This window comes from Camelus bactrianus, chromosome 13 (genome assembly GCF_048773025.1).
Source record: "Camelus bactrianus isolate YW-2024 breed Bactrian camel chromosome 13, ASM4877302v1, whole genome shotgun sequence".
NCBI classification, from domain to species: domain Eukaryota; kingdom Metazoa; phylum Chordata; class Mammalia; order Artiodactyla; family Camelidae; genus Camelus; species Camelus bactrianus.
In genome coordinates, this window is record NC_133551.1 from 27,363,823 (window position 1) to 27,383,895 (window position 20,073).

Sequence of the window (20,073 nt, forward strand, 5' to 3'; positions counted from 1 at the left end):
TTGCCAGATTTTCTACTTTATGGGGGTCTCATGCTTGTTCAAAAGAGAATAAGCTTACTGTTTTTGTTGTTTTTGCCATCATTTTAAGAAATTTTTAATGTCAGTTCAAACAAGGAATAATGTTGGCTTTGGGAACACACGTCTAAATCTCATTGGCTGCAGAATTAGTACACATCCAGCCGTCCTGGCTACTTAGCTCAATGCAAGGAGTTTAGAGTTGGCTTTCACTGCTGGGAGCCTGGTGGTTGTTGTTGTTGTTGTGTGTGTGTGTGTGTGTGTGTGTGTGTGTGTGTATGTACATGCTTATATTTGAGTGCATGTGTTATGAGTGGCAAGAGGCAGTGTTTTATCAAAAGCCATTCTTTCCCAGATGGAAAAGGAAGAAATAGTCACACTCAGTGAGTTGACTCATGAATCTATTCAAAAGGTATTACTGGATTGTCTGTTAGTTGAGAAAAAATTTGACTCTTGTTTAACTTTCTATTTTTAACACTTTATGCTCCTTGCCTTTTTCAAAAATTCAGATAGGTTCTATTGGAAATCACCTGAACTGGCTGAGTTTTATTTTGTGGAACAGCTCTAACAACACGAGCAGAAACCATTATCTAGTTACCTATAAGAAGACTGATTTTGCAAAACTAAGACTTGGTATATTATATAGAGCATTTTCTTTATTTTCACATAATAATATAGAGTTTTCAGCTTTTGAAAAACAGTAAATATGGAGAGATGAAAAATATACTCCTAAGAGAAAGAGATACATTTTCATACAATTTATATACCTATGACACTTTCAAAAAGTATATGAAATATTGAAAAAACAAATTACTGAAAACACTTGATGACTGAACACTCCTAACAGATGTTTAACTTTGAAATGAAAACACTGAGATTTAAGGTGTAAGATTAATCATTATCAGTTACAATTATTACACAACATGGATGCTGGACAACATGGCGTAATAAAAACTTACATACCCCAGGGAGCACTTGCAACGCATTATTATCCATCCACAACTCCCTTAAATTTTGTATTTGATCCAGAACTTCAGGCTAGGAGAGTGGTAGGGAAAAAGGAGAGAGAAGAAGAAAACTAAATTAGTCTTTTCTTATCACAATATAAAATGTAATTTTTGGATCTGGAACTTTTATTTGGGAATCTAGTGTTAATCCTCTAAGAAATTCCAAGTTTAACAGACCTCCTGCAGCAAAATTGTAGTCCCTGAGGTAGGCAACCTAGAATTCATGTGGAAACAATCAGAACAACAATCATAAGAATTAAAATTTATTACTCTCCCTTAATACCCTACAATTATCCTTTGTAGTATTTATTATATTCTGTCTTCTTCATGAAAGTATAAGCTTTCGAAGAGCAGAGTAATGTTTGGTTTTTAATCACTGTATCTCATATCCCAGTTCTTTGCCATGGTACTTGGCAAATAGTAGGTTTTAACATGTGCAGTATTAGCACCATACACGTGGAGAACCACCGCCACACACAGGCATTGCATTACCATAATGTGATAAAAGTATGAATAAGACCCACGCATTTTATCTTTCCATTTACTCAACAAATAATTATTTGTTGAATAGTGCAAATGCCTACTTTGTGAAAGGCACAAAGCAGGATCCACAGTTATTCAAACCCAGTTCCTGCCTTGAAGTAGCTGATGGTCTAACTGGGGAGACAAATGCATGTAAATAACTAAAACACAAGGCAACGCACGGAAGAAAAGAATAACGTAAGGAAGTTCAGAGAAAGGGGAGAATATGATCAAGGTGTAAACATATAGTGCATAATGAAACACCTTCATTCCTTAACTAGAAGCTGTTTCTAAATTCTATCTCCTGGGCAGCCAACTATGTAGAGAGGATAGAGGTTGCCACTGCTGCCAGCATCATTTCTTGATTTATGGTGACCTCTTCCCGATTTCTTTTCAGAAATGATCCCTTCCCTACTCTAAGGCCACCTGCTTCCCTTGAAGTTGATTTCTCTTTACCACTCCAGGGAACTGACAAAGTCCTAAGCTAATTAGTGCGTTGTATTCACCCGGCCGCAGGGTTAGGCTCAAGGATCCATTCAGAGCAGATAAGAAAGAACGGTTCTTTGACCGGGACTTCTGGGAAAAAGACACTTGCTCTGCCTGCTGGATTTGAAACTGGGAGGGTACAACCCTGGGAGCTTCAGGCTTGAGGAAAGGGGAAGGGCCTGTCTGAGTTAAAAGATGTAAACTGTTACCTTGTATAAGCCTAGAATTAAGCCACACCTGAAGTCAGATTTTTTTGTCTTTTCCAATGGGAAGAATGATCACTGAAATAAGATACAACCATAGTTCAATAAAATTTGAGATCCAATTAGGAAAGCCAGTGTATTTGATAGAATACTAGTGGAAAAGAATGGAATTGTATCAACGTGACTATTAGAACACTGATAATTGTGGGTCAGTACCATACATCTCAGAGACTTCCAGGACTGCTTTGGAGACAGTCTCTGATATCTTCAGCCTGCAGTTGCAGCAGAACGAGGCACTATTCTGGGGAGAAGTCTCATTTACAACAAGGATCAAAATCTAAAGTCAGGACATGGCATCCTGCCCGAGTAAGTGGGGTGGGGCGTATTTTTGTGTAGGAAAATATTCCCACTGTCACTTAGATCACAGGGAACGGGCAATGAGCTACTCTGCCTCTGTCTTGGGAAACATCAGTCCTGTGGGGCAGTTTTTCTAAGCCTAGGCATCATGCAGACTTCAGGAGAAGAGGAAGAGTTGCATACCTGGGAAGTTCAATACAACCTTATGTTGTAACAAGACGGAGATTAGCGTAAGAACTTGAGACTGAGCATTATTCAGGAGAAACTAGATTGGGCTGTGGTAACAAAATAATCCTAAAATCTCGATGGCTTAACACAACAGGATTACTTCTCACTCCCACTACAAGCCCAGTGTGCTTTTCTGCCCCCATGATCTTGTGTTACCACATCTCAAGACTTCCAGGAGAGTCAAAGCAGAGAACAGAGGACATGGAAAGTTAGCCACTGCTCTTAAAGATCTTGGGCTGAAAGTGACGCTTATCACTTCTCCTATAGTCCATCGGCTAGAAATGTTTCTGTGGCCTGGACCTAAGTTCAGGGAAGGCTGGGAAATGTAGGAGGAAATTCATGGAACATTTGGGGAACGCTACTGCCCCTGCCACACAGTGACACTGTATGAAAAAAAGAAGCACGAGAACACACAGTCCTTTCATAATTTAGTCATCCCTTCATTCAGCAAGTGCTCATTAAACAGCTTCTAAGTTCCAGGCACTGCACTGGAGTCATAATGCATGGTACGGTCTCTGCTCTCACGAAACTCACGGTCTGTTTCTGGGTCAAGCATACAAAGAGCACACACGTGACATTATGAAAATATAAAAAAGGGGGGACCTCTATGCTTTAGCACTGAGGGAAACCAGACAAGGATTCACGGAGCTGAGATGAGAAGGAGGGGGTCAGAAGAGAGGAGAGGAGAGGAGAGGAAGCACATTTTAGCCAGAAGCTGAGTGGTGAGAAACAGCATGATGTATGAATGGGAACCACAGGCAGTTTGCTCTACTGGAGTGTTAACTGAGTAAAGTTAACACTGAAACTGAGTAAGTAACAGAAAATGAGGCTAATAAAGGGGGGTGGGGTCTATGATGGCCTCACGTTTAGTTAGGGAGATAGGACTTTATCTTACGTGTCAAGGAGCATCACTAAAAGTTTTCTAATAGGAAGTGATTTTGGCAGGTCGATGTTGTATGTCTATCTATCTATCTATCTCCTTCTATTCTGATGGAAAAAGGAAAAGGAAAAAAAACAGAAAAACTTGTTAGGACTAGTAATAAACGATATAATGAGGAACAAAGAGAAGTTGGATTCAGGAAACATTTAGAAGATGCATGTCCCCCAGTTGCCCAGCTTGTGGTGGTGCCACCAATGGTGATGCAGAACCTGGAGGTAGGAGCACATACATGAAAGAGGCTGAATTCAGCTGTGATCATGATTGGCTCTAGGTTCCTGGGAGACACAGGTAGAGAAGTCCAGAAATCAGTTGGCTGTTAAAATCTGAAACTTAGGGAATAGGTCTGAGCTAAGAATGTATGACTTAGGTATTCTGTGAAAGGAGAAACCCATGTGGATGAGCTCCCTGTGGGGAATGTGAAGATGATCAGAGGGGCAGCTGATTGAGGAAGGAACCCTGTGGAACACTATCACTTGTGAGTTGAAAACAGGAAGTGTTACCAGCAAAATCCATTAATAATTCCTGGGAAATAAAAACATAATCTGGGTAATAAAATAAAGCCTAAATTTTTTTCCTTTGTGCTTAGTCTAGTCTCACTTGCTCACATGGGACTACATGCAGAGGCCTTCAGACAAAGTTCCAGTGCCAAACGGCTGCGCCCAACACCTAGGCTCAGCGGGCCGTGTGCAGAGATACCGTGCCCATACTGAGATCTGCAGCCTGAGCAGCAAAGCTGTGCCTACCAGTGAGAATTCTGCCCCCGCCCTGCTGTCGAGACCCCTGTAAAGCAGCCCTGCCCACGGCCTTTCTGGGAGACTACGTATGCTAGAGTGCGAGCTTGCACCTCTCCATTTGTTGGTCAAAGAATAATGCTTTCCTTTGCCTCTGAAACAAACTCTGTCTTCTTCTGTTAATTCAAATGACACCAGGCAGGAGGGCCCTTGTGGGCGCTGGACTCGAAAGGATTCGTGACAGAAGAGCAAACTACAGAAGAAGGCAAGAAGAAACAGAGTCCAGGAGAGTAAGGGATTAGTAAATCCAACCAAAAAATAAGAATAAGGAAGTGAACAAGAGTATCATACTCTGGAGAAATAAGTCCAGTGAAGTAAGGGATGATGTGCACTCAGCTTTGGAAATAGTAACATGCTGGCAACCTTAGGGATAACCATTTCATGTGATAACTATATTATAGTGGGTTGAAGATAAGTAAGAGACAACTAAATGGGGACAATACAGATAGAGTCGTCTTTGTAAAGTTCGGGTGAGAGGAAAAGAAAGAAGTTGAGGGGCTACGATGAAATTGAGGGAGTTGAGGAAAGAGAAAGCTGACAGAAGACCCTAGCAAAGAGGAACAGATTACAGACAGATAAAATGGTACAAAATTAATAAAGTAAATTCCAAGAGGTGATAAAGAAAATGGGTTTGAGAGCACAAAAAGAGGGTCTCACCTTAAACAGAATTGAGACACCTTGTTCACTGATTCAAGGGCAGGTGGTAAGAATGGTGTGGTCATAGGAGGGCACGGTGATGGGAAGCCTGGATGTTGAGAGAGAGCATGTCTGAAGGTCTCAGATTTGTCTGATGAATAAGGAAGATAATTTGTTGAGGAGGCAGGGCAAGAATTTTGTAATCAATGAGCACTTGTCGAGGATGGTTTGTACTGGAATCATTTGATGGGAATCAAAGAGGAAACTAAGGGCAATCAAAAAACCTCTATCAATGATAATTGTTTTAACTTTTTCCAGGGCCAGGTGAGGCATTGAGCATCTGGGAAAAAATAGAAGAAACAAGAGATTTCAGGTTTCCATGAGGCTGAGAGAAGTGTAGTATGAGTGAGGGATTGAGAGACCTAGAAGGATAAAAATTAGAATGAGAAAGCAGAGGTTAGGAGTTTAATATTTCTGAAGTGGTTCCAGGCAATGACAAAATTCAAGCTGCAACCCTGGGGCAGTATGCAGTCTTGGTGTCTGTGGGCAGAGAAGGATGCTGTGGGAACATAAGGCCTTGCATAATCTCTAAGGATCTGGGTAACCTTTGGTGGACTGCATAATTTGCTCCCTTAGTGGCGTCAGACAAAGTGGCAAATAAAGCTGACCAATTATACCTCTAAAATATCTCTCACACTGGGTTCTACTGGGGACCCTAGGCATCTAAGAATACTTGGAAAGGGATAACTGATGCTAATCTATATTCCGATTTTATTTAAAAAGTTCTCATTTATTGAATAACATGATAAGGTAATAATAGTTCTACTTTATGGAAGAAGAATCTAATAATCATTTCCTGGGGAAAGTGGGAATGGTTTGATGAGAGTTGCATAACGCATCTGGGATTGTTACTCAGGTCTCATGGTTCCAAAGATAACATCATGTTACAGCTTAAAATTCAAATTCTGAAATAATGAAAAATGCTGGTGATCACAAATGCCTCATAAAGAAAGTAAAGCATATGCTGGATTTATAAAAAAAAAGATAATATTTTTACTACTGGATGTTATAATAAAATGTGCCACAGAAAAAATTTTAGTAGCTTTCTAATAAAAGCAGAGACAAGATATATTTAACAGATCAATACATAACCTTGCTGAAACAACATGAAGATGATGCGATGACATCTCATGATCAATAGTCAATTTTAAAGTGGATCTTGGAGCTAAACTAAATGGCTTACACCCAACCTTACACATAAATTGCCTTTTTTTATACCACTTAATTTCACTCCTAAAGTTAATTGCTTCCATTAAAAATGAATGAATTAACTCAAGAATGGCTTGGCATATTCAATGCTGGTGAAGGTTCGGTGAGCTGGGCACTCACATAAACTGCTTTAAGTATTGTGTATTAGTATAATCTTTTAGGAAAATGTTTCAATTTATGTATCTCATGTTTTGAAATGTTCGTATTTGCTTTTGGGCAACTGTCTTACTGGAATCATCTGAAATATAGAAAAACTTTATTGCAGACAAATGTCATTGCAGAATAATTAATAATATTAAAAAGTTGATCACGATCTAAGTAAACAATAGCGTAAAGAGATAACCAAATTATGATAAAATCATATGTTGGTATAGTATGATAAGCACATGAAAATGAATTATCTATATTTTTATGTATTTAGATAGATCTTGCAAACAATATTGAATGAAAAAGTGTAAGCAACTCATATAGCACAACTAGACTTATGCAAATTAAAAACAATGCTATATATTTATGAATACGTATGCATACAATAAAGATAGAAATATCTGGAATACATGCACACCAAATTAAAAGTAGCAATTGACCTGGGATTGGAATAGGACTAGGACGGAGAGCATAGAAGACTTCTGCTTAATCTACAGTGTTTTATTTCTTTTCAAAAAAAGATCTAAAACACAAAAAATAATTAACATTTGTTCATTTTGGTTACCCGGTATTTGATACATTACTTTAAAATTTTTATATTTTTATATAAATTTTTTAAAAATTTATTTTTATTTTAAAAACATTAGAAAATATCAGGAGAAACTGTATCAAAACATTAATTTTTTAAAATCTCAGTGGTGGGATTATGATTAGCTTTTTCTTCTTCTGCATTTTTCTATATTTTCTAGATTTCCTGTAGTTTGTAGGCATTAATGATAAAAATTAGAGACCATTTCAGTGTCTTTTCTTTACATTTACACTTACCTAAGCCACTGTAGAATTCTCTTTGACGTAATCTTACTTTGATTAGTTGAAATGAGCTAAGACAACAGTTGTCAGTTTTAACATTAATAGAACATACATTTTACATGACTGCGATGGAGTCTAATAACTCTTGTCACATATGTACAATTTGAGTTGGTTCTCCTGATCAGACTGTATGTGTTACTTTTATCTCACTAATTTGAATAGAGTTTAATTATATTTATTCACACATCTATTAAATTTTTTTCTTCCAATGAGATTAAGAGAAGTGTTAACTGAAAAACATAGCATCTGACATTTATCTAATTTTGTCGAAATTAGACTAGGGAACTTTAACATTTAAAAAGGGAACTTTATATTTTAAAGTGTTTTAAGATTGATGAGATTATCTGGCAGATACCGTAATACAAAATTGTTAATCCCGGAAACTATGCAGAACTGAAAGGCAACAATATGGGCCCTGCTTCAAAATGCAGATAAATACATGAGAAGGTGGTTTCTCAAAACGATAAATGTCAGATACCCAAGGCAAATTTAGAAAATTATATTCTCTAATCAAAATGACACAATTATGATACTTCACTGAGACATTTCAATTATTATATTTTTTCTAAATTTTGAGAGCAATACTTCAAAGTATTATTTCTCTCGCTTTTACCATGTTTATCTGATAATGTTGAAGTTTGCAACTTGCCAATGAAGCATGACTACATTTTTTAAAACTTTCCCTCATTTTCCTTCACTTTTTTATTTAACAATACACTTGGCTTATTACTAGCTCAATAGCTCTCACAACTGGAGAATCTTTTGTTCATGAATTCCATGGTGCACTGTTGAAACTCTTCCCGACACACAAAATTGAATTGTTCAGCTCTTGATGACAACCCAGCCTGTCATTCTGCCAATTGTTCTGTCCTACATGCCTTAAGACTGTTTAACTTCTTCAGTTAATTTCTTTGGAAATAAAAAGGTCAGCTCCATAGGGTCTGAGCCTATTTCCACTTTACATTAGTTTCGTATTTCTCACTTTTGTTTCAGATGTCACTCCTTTATGTTCCTAAATTTTAAAGTTTTGGTTTTGGCTTAATTACTACAAATTAGGTAACATGTACGAAAAGTATTTTTACATTTTAGAAATTATTGAATGAACAAATAGGCATCCTTCACAATAATTAATAATAAAATGCATTGCTGAGAAAACAAGATTAATTTATAATTAATTAAAACACTTTCAGCCATAAACTGCTATGAATATTTTAACACATATATGAGTGTAACATTTCACTTAAATATTCAAATGAGTATATTGATGGCACACAGGAAATAGTCCACAGATGATACGATGTTGAAAGGGAAAGACACCCATGAATGACTGAATTAGTATTCAAAATGACCTGAAAATGTTGCCTCTACAGTCTTTTTCATTTGCTTGCTCTTCTTCACAGAGACACTTTGGAAAAAGTTTGGCCATTATTTACCTTTGCTTTCTTATCTCCCATTTACCCTTTAAGTTCCTCGGATGTGTCACTGAAAATTGCTCTTATGAAAGTCATCGTGACCTTAATTTTGGGGCCAGGGTCCCTAAAATACAGCTATACAAGTCAGACTTAGTACTTAGCTACTGAAGTCAGACAGTAAAGAATAAATAGCGAATCAGGGAAGAAAAAACAATATTAAATGAAGAAATGGAAAACTTATATTGAAGACCAATTAATTAAAGAAAATGTTCTAGATATATTTTCAAGATACAGAAAAAATGTGCAGTTCCCAATGCAATTTTAAATTTTAGAAACCCTAGGTGATAAATGTGTGTTCATTAGTGCAAATTTTAATTATGGTAAACTATATAATTTCCATGTTATATCTATTTTCTCTGTCTCTTATTAATCTTTAAAATATTGAAAATACAGACATATACTTTTAGATATACCATACTTTATAATTTACACATTCTTATGAGCTAATCTGAAAATATCTAAAATTATTTTATTTCTTCCATATTAGATAAATATTTTTTCCAATATAGTTATTTCACTGAATGAAAAACAAATCTGAGTCACTATTTTGTGTTTACTACTGTTACACAGTGTGGATTAATTGACAGTAACAGTGAGAAATGTTTTTAATGAAACTGCTAAGATGTCCAGAAGAATCTATGCATAGCATTAGTCTTATTTCCTATAGACACTAGGAAAATTGTTTTTATATTACTAATTGATGATAATATTATTGGATTTTACTTATTTAATACAGTGAAAGTTAGTTTATCTGGCAAACCAATAACCTGAAATCTCCTTAAACTGTTTGCTCCACACACACTATTGTGAGCTTTTGGAGCAGAGCTTACATTTCTGAATCCTTAACACTGAGCAGTGTGCTTGTTGCAAAAACACCAGCAATGACCCTTGAAGGTCGTGGAGATGTACTGCAGAACGGAAGTGCCTTCTGAATCATAAACGACTACTTCTACTGAGAGTGATTTCAATGTAATTCAGAATTTAAGTTCTTTGAAAATTATTAGAGGTAAGCAAGGACAGAGTCAAGACAACACTCAATCATATTTAGGTTCTAAAGTCATCTTGTCTTCAATTTGTAGCAATTAGGAAATGCTAAAAATGAGTCATCACCATTGCGTCTCTACCACTTAGCCTAGTAAGCCTTATGCTTAATAAATATTTGTTAACTGAAAAAAGAAAAAAAATAGTATTATCTATCAGCAAAAGCTTTTTAATCTTGCTGCACTTTAGTTTTCCCATTAGTACTTTACCTCACTTCATGGTATTTACATCAATAAAATCTTGTATGTTACACACCACAAGCTTTTAAACTCGATTTTGAGGAATGAAGACTTTTAAACATTATTAGAGTTACATGGGTTATTTTAAATTGAATTTGGGTTATTCATTTTGCATATTAATTTTATTATTCCTCAACATATTATAGTCTGTTTTATTTATTACTCCTGAATATATCATCTTCTACATTTACAATGTATTTTAGTATTTACTCTTCACTTACACATTTATTTTCAATTAAGGGCCAGATCAGAACATGAATGGTTTAAGTATTGCTGGATATTTATTATATTTATTTTAATATATCCCCCATAAAACAATATAAACTGGTAAGGAAAATTTGTAACATTCTATAACATCTATCCCTGAACCTGGTTAGTGTAGTACCTATTATATTAATAATAATAATAATCACCATCATCATCATCATCATCATCAAACCTAACAACTTATAATACTTCTCATTATAAGTATTAAAACTTAGAATATTTACTTGTAACTATTCTAACTGGCCACTTCTGAAAATTTAACAAGTACTTACCAAGCACCAACCTCCCATCCAGCACTCTGCTATGGGCTACAGGTGCATGTGCACTTGGGGGAGGGAAAACTCAAGAGCATCGCAATATAATCTCAGACAATATGCAGATACAGACTAAAGGAGAGAGATATTGGATCCAGGACAAAATACTGTGTCAAAAATTACAGTAGTACACAAGGCCAAAGGAAATATGAAATGAATTTAGGAAAATAATATTAGCCTACCTGACCAAATACTTTATAATAACTAGTGAGAGAATAAAGCCAATTATTTCACTGGTCAGATTTTAACATTTCATTGTTTGAACATTTGTCCTAAAACACTTTAAAAGTTTCAGCTGCAATTTTCTCTGCACAAATTCTATCACGTGAACCACACCAATAAATATATATATATATTTTTAATAGTTTCATATGACAGTTGAATGAGATGTTCACCAGGGTATGTTAATATTTCAAAATAGTTTCACATCAGTACACCCAAATTATTCTTATGGTCCTGTGTTGATTCCTTTTTTAACCCCTGTTTGAGGGCTAATTGCTGCTATGTAATATAGTAAAATTAAAATATTTACTGGTGCAATCTACATGGATCAAATTTATGCAGTTTGAAATTACATGCTCAATTGTTTTGCTTGTCATTATCAAAATTTTGGTATGTTTTCTCAGGCAAAATTTTCTTTTATATTACAAATGAGCAATGAATTTTGAGGTTGTAACTTAAATCAACTTCTATTGTATTCACTTTAAGTGAGAAATGTCCTTATCTATACAACATTGCCTAATGTTTAAGCTTCTGGAATTCCCTGAGAGTTGCCTTCACACACCTTCACCTTACCTTCCAAACCTCCCACCCTCACTTCTGTGACTTCGTCTTAGTCTACATTGCAGTTTCCCATCATGGTCCTTCCTGCTCCCCCGTCTGTTCAAAGTGCTCTTCCTCTTTTTCTTTGCCTAGCTAATTTCCACTCATCTTTGAGATGCCAATTCAAGATCACTCCTTCAGGAAAGTTTTTGTATGGCCAAACTCCATTAGACTATCCTCAACCCTTGTCAAGGCTGGAATTGCACATTTCTGAATGTGCTTGGTTAATATTTGTTTTTCTCACTAAACTATCAACTCCACCAGGGCAGGGACTATCTCCGTTTTCACTTTACTTTTGTATACTGGGAGTCTGCTCAATAAATGTATTCAGCCAACAGATTTTATTATTGACCATTTGACATGCATCAAACACTGTGTGCTCAGTGTGGGGGGAATAACACAGAATAAAACAAAGCCATAGAGCTATGCTCATTCCTCCAAGAGTTACTGAATAACTGACTGAATGAATAACAACTTGTGATTCATCAATTGTTAATTACAGACGTATAGGTTAATGCTGGCTATGTCATAAGACCAAAGGAATATATTTTAACTGCAAATTTATTATCCTTTTTGTAACAAGTTAATCTTTTCTTCATGTGTGAACAGAATAACTTTTTTTCAAGTTTTGCCTATGATTATTGTGGTTATTTAATATTCAAATTTATATTAGCAAGTCAGTAAGGGATTTTGCTTAAAAATATGTGAATTCCTACCAACATGATATGAAAAAAGTTTCCCAGGCTTCAACTTGTAACATATGCTGCAGTCTATTTTTTTCTCTTTCATATGGAATTGTGAACAGATGCTTGCACAGGTTAATTCTGTACTAAATCTTGTACTTCTACGTATGCCGTGAGGGTGGATGCTCGCCAAGTCAGCACTCTAGCTCTCTCTTGTTGGTCATTAATCACATCAAAACCACTTATTTTTGCTTTTATTAAATTAAATGGAAATGAGAGTTCTGCTAACAAAGGTTTATTTGGTACAGTGGGGAGGCAGCCTCATCTGTCATTCCTCTGCCACAAGAACCTTTGCTCTTGTTAAACTAACCTAATCATCAACCCTCAGCAGGCCTGTGCTTCCTTATCTCCATCTATTGCTATGATCACATCCATCTCCTGGCCAGGATGCTCCCCCCTCTCCCCATCTATCCAAAACCCATCTATCCAACTCACTCTTTAAGGCCCAGCAAATCCTGTGCCTTAGGGAAAGCTTTTTAAGATGATACCAGTAATCCGTCTTCCCATTAACACACATCAAATTCCACTGTGTTTGAGAATCTACTATATTCAAACAGCTAGGCCATATGCTTAGGGGAAATACAAAGATTAGGTCATCACATGTCTTTCCCTTATGATTCTATAGTCTAAGTGGGAAAAAAGTCAACATTCATTCAACAAATCCTTACTGACTGGTGACCATTTCAAATTTTACTGTGAATAAGAATCATCTGGGGAATTTGATAAAATGTAGATCCCCAGGCTTCACATGAAACCCACTAAATCAGAATTTCGGAGCATGTGACTCAGAAGACAAAATTTTTACCACGTGTTGATGGTAATTTGAGCATGCTTCTTTAATATACAATGCTTGGACATAGAGATTATAAGATGAATGCACAGATTCTCTGCCCTCAAGGAACTCACAACCACCCAGGTGGTTAATCACAATACAAATCCAATTTTATGTAATTATTGCATTAGAAAGTTGGATAGGGGTTGGAATGAATTAATAGTACTGGATGCACTGAAACTGCAAGTTGGCCTCATTGGGTTCTGAGAGATTGAAATTTAGGGACAATATTCACCAAGCAGTAGAGTAGGCAGAAGGAAAAGCTGGGCTCTGTGATCATGCACTTACATGGATAGGGACACGAATGACATAAGAAAGAAAGTAGCGGGTGCAGTAGAAAGCTCCTTGAGGAAGGGTAAGATTTACAAAGTATAATATAGATGTGAGCATGAGGGAAAGCAAGGCTATTCCACAAGGAAGAATCAGTACAAGCAAGGACACAAATAGGAGAAGATTGTCACCATTGACAATCACAGAGGTCATGCGGCAAGTACACTGGAGGTATCTATAAGCAACATCTATCTGATTCTTTCTCCCTGTTACCCATCCTCCTCTTTCTCTCAGTTCTTTATTTCTTGAAGCCGTGCTTTTTTTTTTTTTTTATTTCTTCTGCCTTCATGTCTTAGTTCTGGCTATTTAATTTGTTTACTAAACTATTATAATAATTTTCACGTTTCACTGTTTTTAATTTGTTCCCTTTAAAGTCCTGACTTCTAACACAATTTCTGACACATAGTAGGTTATAAATTTAAAAAGAAAAACAGTTGATTTAGTGATTAATTCAGCCTTCACATCACAGGTAAATTTTAAAATGCACACTTGAACTTATTCTCTTGCTTAAAAATCTTCAGGCTGTCATCCATGAGATAAATACCCAATTCATAACATGGCACTCAAAGACTGTAACGCTTTTGCTTCAGTTCATTTTTCTAATCTTGCCTCGTTCTATCCTACAAAAGTATCTGTACACCAGCCATATCTAACCACTTAAAGCTTTCCGAGCCTACTTCTCTGTTTCATCTGTCAAAATTTCCATGAGCTGTTCTCTCTTCCATACTTACCTTTCAAGTCTTTCTGTACCTTGAACCTTCCTGTCTTTCCCTCTGAAAGTCACTCAAGTATTCCTCTTTTATTATCTATCTCTCCATTTGTCTTATCCTTTTGTCTGTTTATTGTGCTGCTATCATTTGCATTTCTCTTATTAGGCCTGAATTTCTAAAAGGTAAAATTCATGTTTTATTCATCTTTGTATCCCCAGTGCTTGCAGAGTACCTGCGTAAACCTTGTGCAAGTGTAGGATGAATAAATAAACAGCTGGTAGACTCAGATGTTGAAATGAAGTTTTCTCCTTCCTCCCCAAGTCCCACTGAACAAACAAAACAGAAACAAAGCTGAAAACAAATGAAAGGGGAAAAAATGCTGCTGCTAGTAAACAGGAATTGGTAAAACCAAAAAGCCAGAAACTTTGAGTATTTTGTAGAAGATACAAATTAGGTTCAATTATATTAAAAACAAATCCAATGCCTGTGACTTAATACAAACCAAAAGGGGTCCCTCTGGGAAGTCAGAATTGCTTGGTTTCTCTAATGAGTTCCAAAAGTTTGTGTAAATTGATACCACTTTTGAGAGGGAAAACTTGCAGTATCTCTTAAAATGAAATACACATAGCCAGCAATCCAGCATTTCTTCCTCTAAGAAGCCATTCTTTGCAAATATTTGCATTTGTACGTAAAAAGTTGGTTGTTGCATCATTAAAAGAGCAAAATATTGGAAACCACATACCTGTCCATTAATAGGTTACAGATTAAATAAATAATGTGACACCCACTGTGGGATACCACATAAAACTTTTAAAAAAGAATAACAGATGCACAATGCCCATGATATATTCATAAATGAAAAAATGCATATGCACATTTATGCACAAATAGAAGATGAAGTGGTACGACAGACATTAAGCTGTGCTTACCTCTGGGGAGTGGAACTGGGAGGGTGCCCAGGGGGATTTTTCTCTTTTTCCTTTCTAACTTCTATATTACAATCACTTTCATAACTAAAGAGCAAATAAACTGTTTAATAACTTAAATGAAATTTCCAGACATGAAATGGCAGGAACTGGGAGCAAAACAGGCCATAGTCCATAAGGGACAACTGGAGGACTTCTAGACAGTCAGGAATCAGGACGTAGAGTGAATTCACTCTCTGGGACTTCTTATTAAAGATCTGCCCCATTGTCTTCTAATATGAATGGTAGGGTCAGATAGAGAAGGAGGCAGTATTCCAGCTAACTTCAGGTTGGCACAACCAAAACAGCAGAGAAGTTCTACTATGTGTTTATCCTTATTAGCAGTTCTTCCTCCACAGCTTGCTGGCAAGTACTGCTTCAGCCCCCAGGAACCCCTTAACAATGGCTAGAAGAGATGGTGGTTTGAGGAGGGCTCTGCTGACTGTAGAACTCAACCAGAGGGTCTCACAAGTAGCTGTCCACACATTGATTATCCAGGTGTGGACAGCAGACTGTGAATTGGAGATTTGTCACCTAAAGAATGGCCCTCTGCTGCCATCCACCTTTCCTGAAAGTCCCGAATAATACCTGCTTGTTGGTCTCCCTGCTTGCTCAGTCACTAGAGCCAATACGTGGTTTCCTACTTGAGGACTCAGGGAGAGTGAAGTAGGGGAAGGGAAACAGAACCGTCTGAGATAGAATTATTTTGTAGCTGGAGTGGTTTGAGCTGTGCATATCTCTGGGGAAGTCTGTAAGCCTGCACTGACTCTTGGCTGAGATAAGGGTAGCCAGATCATTAACAATTGATAATGCACTAAAATTTTAAACTCCCCTGGTGGCACTCATGACCGGTTTGTTTACTGGGGCTTATGCCTTGCATAGTCAGTTGGATAACCTGGCTTGACTATGTGTACAAAAGGGTATGAAAGACACCACTGGGGACTTTTAGGGAGCCTTCCTGAAATGAAGATTCATCATCCAAATCCTGGTGGTTTTATCCAGAGATGAAGTACGTTCTTGTATGAATAATAAGGACCTTGGGAAGCTGTACCTGGAAGGCTCTTGGGCCCCTGATGTTGGCCTGCATCCTCTTTCTACTGCTCTCCTGTATAATTTGCCTTTATTGGAAACCTTATGTGAGTATGCTCTGTGGAGTTTAATGAAGCCTTTCGATTATCTGTGTTGTAGTTTTTGTAAGAACCATGAATAAAATATAGCTGTATTAGTTTTTTCAGTGCCACACAACAAATTACTGAAAACTTAGTGGCTTAAGCCAACACTCATGTACTCGTTCACAGTTCTGCAGGTCAGAAGTCAGGGCACATGCAGTTGGGTTCTCTGCTTAAGGTTTCAAAAGGCTAAACTTGTGGTATTGGTTAGGCTGCATTACCATCTGGAGCTTGGCATCCTCTTGCAAGCTCATGCAGATGTGCCAGGATTCAGTTCCTCAGAGTTGTATGAGGGCGGTCCTTGTCTCCTTGCTTGCTGTCAGCTATTTCCTTGCTGGGGTCACTCTCAGGTCTAGAGAGGCCTATGTTCTCTGAACTATGGCTACTTTCAAGGGGCCTCTTACACTTTCAATCTATTTAATTAAGAAGAATAAATTACCCTTTAAGGGATAACCTAATTAGGTCAGATTCACCCAGGATAGTCTCTCTATTTAAGGCCAACTGATTTGGGACTTTAATTACATCTGCAAAATCACTTTACAGTAGCACTTATATTAGTGTTTGATTGAATAACTGAGAAGACATCTGTATCCTAGAGGGTGCCGATCTTGGGGGCTAACTTACAATTCTGCCTTCCACAACAGCTCTCCATTTTTAATTGAGCTTATTAATACAGACCATAGAATTTTGTTCTTTGGAGCTACAGGAAGCAGAAGAAGACTGCTGGGTACCAGACCCTCTCGTCATTTTACCAGGGCAATCCTACTTTTATTTATTGTTCACAATTATAGTCTGTATAAATTGTAGTTAATATATTTTGCTTATATTCTTTTATTTGATAATCATATCTGGCCTTAAAGCTTTAAATTGTACATATATACTAATATTTCTTTAATGTATCAATTTGGCCTGAACTTCTGCCCAGACTCATAGTTAACAGCCTTCTTGATATCTCTACTGGGATATATAACAGGCATATCAAGCTTAAGATGTCCAGAATAAAACTCCTGACCCTTCTCTTTAAACTACATTTCTTGTCCCCAGAGTCTCTAGCTGGGTGGATTACTGAAGGTCCTCCCCTATACAAAGCTGGTCTATGCAAAATGGGAAAAGTAGGTGTTTTCCAAATATGCAGACATCAAAACAAAGTGTCATAAAACATTAAGAAACAGGGAAATATGGCTCAAACAAAGGAACAAAACAGATCTCCAAAAACCAATATTAAAGAAATAGAGACATAAATGACCTGCAAAGAATTCAAAATAACCATCATAAAAATGCTCAATGAATTCAGGAAAATGATATAGGACCAAAATTAGTTAAAATATATATTTTTTAAAAATCTAGAAATTTTGGGGCTGAAAAATACAGTAGCCGAACTGGAAAATTCACTAGGAGTGTCCAGCAGCAAACTTGATCAAGGAGAAGAAAAGATGAGACATTTGAAATTATCCAGTCAGAGGAGAAAAAGGAAAAAGAACGAAAAAAAGTGAAGAAAGCTCAAGGGACTTATTCGATACCATAAAATGAATCAGTATATGCATGATAAAAATTCCAGAAAGAAGAAGAGAAAGACAAAGGCAGAAGGCTTATTGAAAGAAATAATGGCTGAAAACTTCCCAAATCTGGTGAAGGAAGTGGACATTCAAATTAAAGAAGCCTCTAGATGTCCAAAAATAATGAACTTAAAGAAATCAAGACCCAGACATCTTATACTCAAAGTGTAAAAGTCAAAAGCAAAGAGAGACTTTTGAAAACAGCAAACTCAGCGTGGTGCAGCAAAAGCAGCACAAAGAAGGAATTTTATAGTGATTAACACCTAATCTTTAAAAAAAGAAAGTTCTCAAATAAACAAGCTACCTTTACATCTCAAGGAACTAGAAAAAAGAAGAACAAAGCCCAAAGTTAGCAGAGAAAGGAATAATAAAAATTAAAACAGAATTAAATGAAAAATGGTAGGAAAAATCAATGAAAATCAATGAAATTACAAGTTCTTTTTCTGAAAAGATAAACAAAATCAACATATATTTGACTAAACAAACCAAGAAAAAAAGAGAGAAGACTCAAATAAATATTCTCAGAAATGAAAAAGGAGACATTACAACTGATGCTGCAGAAATAAAAAAGATCACAAGAGACTACTATGAACAATTGTATACCAACAGATTGGACAACCTGGAAGAGATGGATAGATTCCAGGAAGCATATACCTACCAAGACTGAATTGCAAAGAAATAGAAAACTTGAGCAAATCAATATCAAAGAAGGAAATAGAATCAGTAATCAAAAATCTACCAAAAACAACAATAAAAAAATCAGGACTAGATGGTTTCACTTATTAATTCAACCAAACATTTATAGAAGAATTAAAGCCAATCTTTTTCAAGCTCTCCAAAAAGTTGAAGAGGCGGGAACACTTTCATTTTATGAGGCCAACATTACCCTGATACAAAAACCAGGCAAAGATAGAAAGAAAGAAAGAAAGAAAGAAAGAAAGAAAGAAAGAAAGAAAGAAAGAAAGAAAGAAAGAAAGAAAGAAAGAAAGAAAGAAAGAAAGAAAGAAAGAAAGGAAGGAAGGAAGGAAGGAAGGAAGGAAGGAAGGAAGGAAGGAAGGAAGGAAGAAAGGAAGAAAGGAAGAAAGGAAGAAAGAAAGAAAGGAATGAAGGAAGGAAGGAAGAAAGAAAGAAAGGAAGGAATGAAGGAAGGAAGGAAGAAAGAAAGGAAGGAATGAAGGAAGGAAGGAAGGAAGAAGAAGAAGAAAATTACAGGGCACTATTCCCAATGAACATAGATGAAAAAATCCTCAACAAAATACTAGCAAACTGCATTTTACAGCACATTAAAAGGATCATACACCATGACTATATGGGATTTATCCCAGTGATGCAAAGACGTTTTAATATATGAAAATCAATCAATGTGATGATGCACAACTTTAACAGAATGAAGGATAAAATAGACCATCCCTAGATGCAGAAAAAACACTGACAAAATTTAACACCCTTTTATGATAAAAACATTCAACCATTTAGGAATAAAAAGAAAGTATCTCAACATAATTAAGGCCATAGATGAAAAGCCCACAGCCAACATTATACTCAATGATGAAAAACTGAAAGCTTTTCTTCTCAGATCAGGAACAAAGCAAGGATCCTCACTCTTGTCACTTCTATTCAACATAGTACTAGAAGTCCCAGCCGGAGAGCCAGAGTAAATTAGGCAAGAAAAAGATACAAAACGCATCTAAATCAGAAAAGAAGTAAAATTATCTCTGTTCTCAGATGACATGGTGATATATATATATATTATATATACATATAAAAAACCCAAAAGACTCCATCAAAAAATTGTTAATGACTTAATGTAAGATCAGAAACAATAATATTCCTGGAAGAAAACGTAGGAGAAAAAATTTCATGACATTGATCTCGGCAATGATTTCTTGGATATGACACCAAAGCAGAGATAACAAAAGCAAGAATAGATAAGTGGACTACATCAAACTAAAAATCTTCTGCATAGATAGGAAACAATCAACAGAGGGAAAAGACAATGTAAAGAATAGGAATAAAAATTTGCAAACCACATATCTGATAAAGGATTTATATTAAAAATATAGAAGGAGCTCCTACAACTCAATAGCAGAAAAAAAAAACCCAATTAAAAAATGGACAGAGGATTTGAAAAGACATTTCTCC

The 20,073-nt window shown here is 36.2% G+C and overlaps 1 protein-coding gene across 1 annotated transcript in view; it reads right to left on the reverse strand.

Annotated features, from left to right (window-relative positions):
• The window catches only part of LRRC7 (leucine rich repeat containing 7), a 428,908-nt gene that overhangs the window by 118,787 nt on the left and 290,048 nt on the right, over positions 1–20,073 (reverse strand). Inside the window, exon 9 of the mRNA XM_010963422.3 lies at positions 979–1,053. Coding sequence (XP_010961724.3) covers positions 979–1,053 — 75 coding nt within the window. The remainder of the gene's footprint in view (positions 1–978; positions 1,054–20,073) is intronic.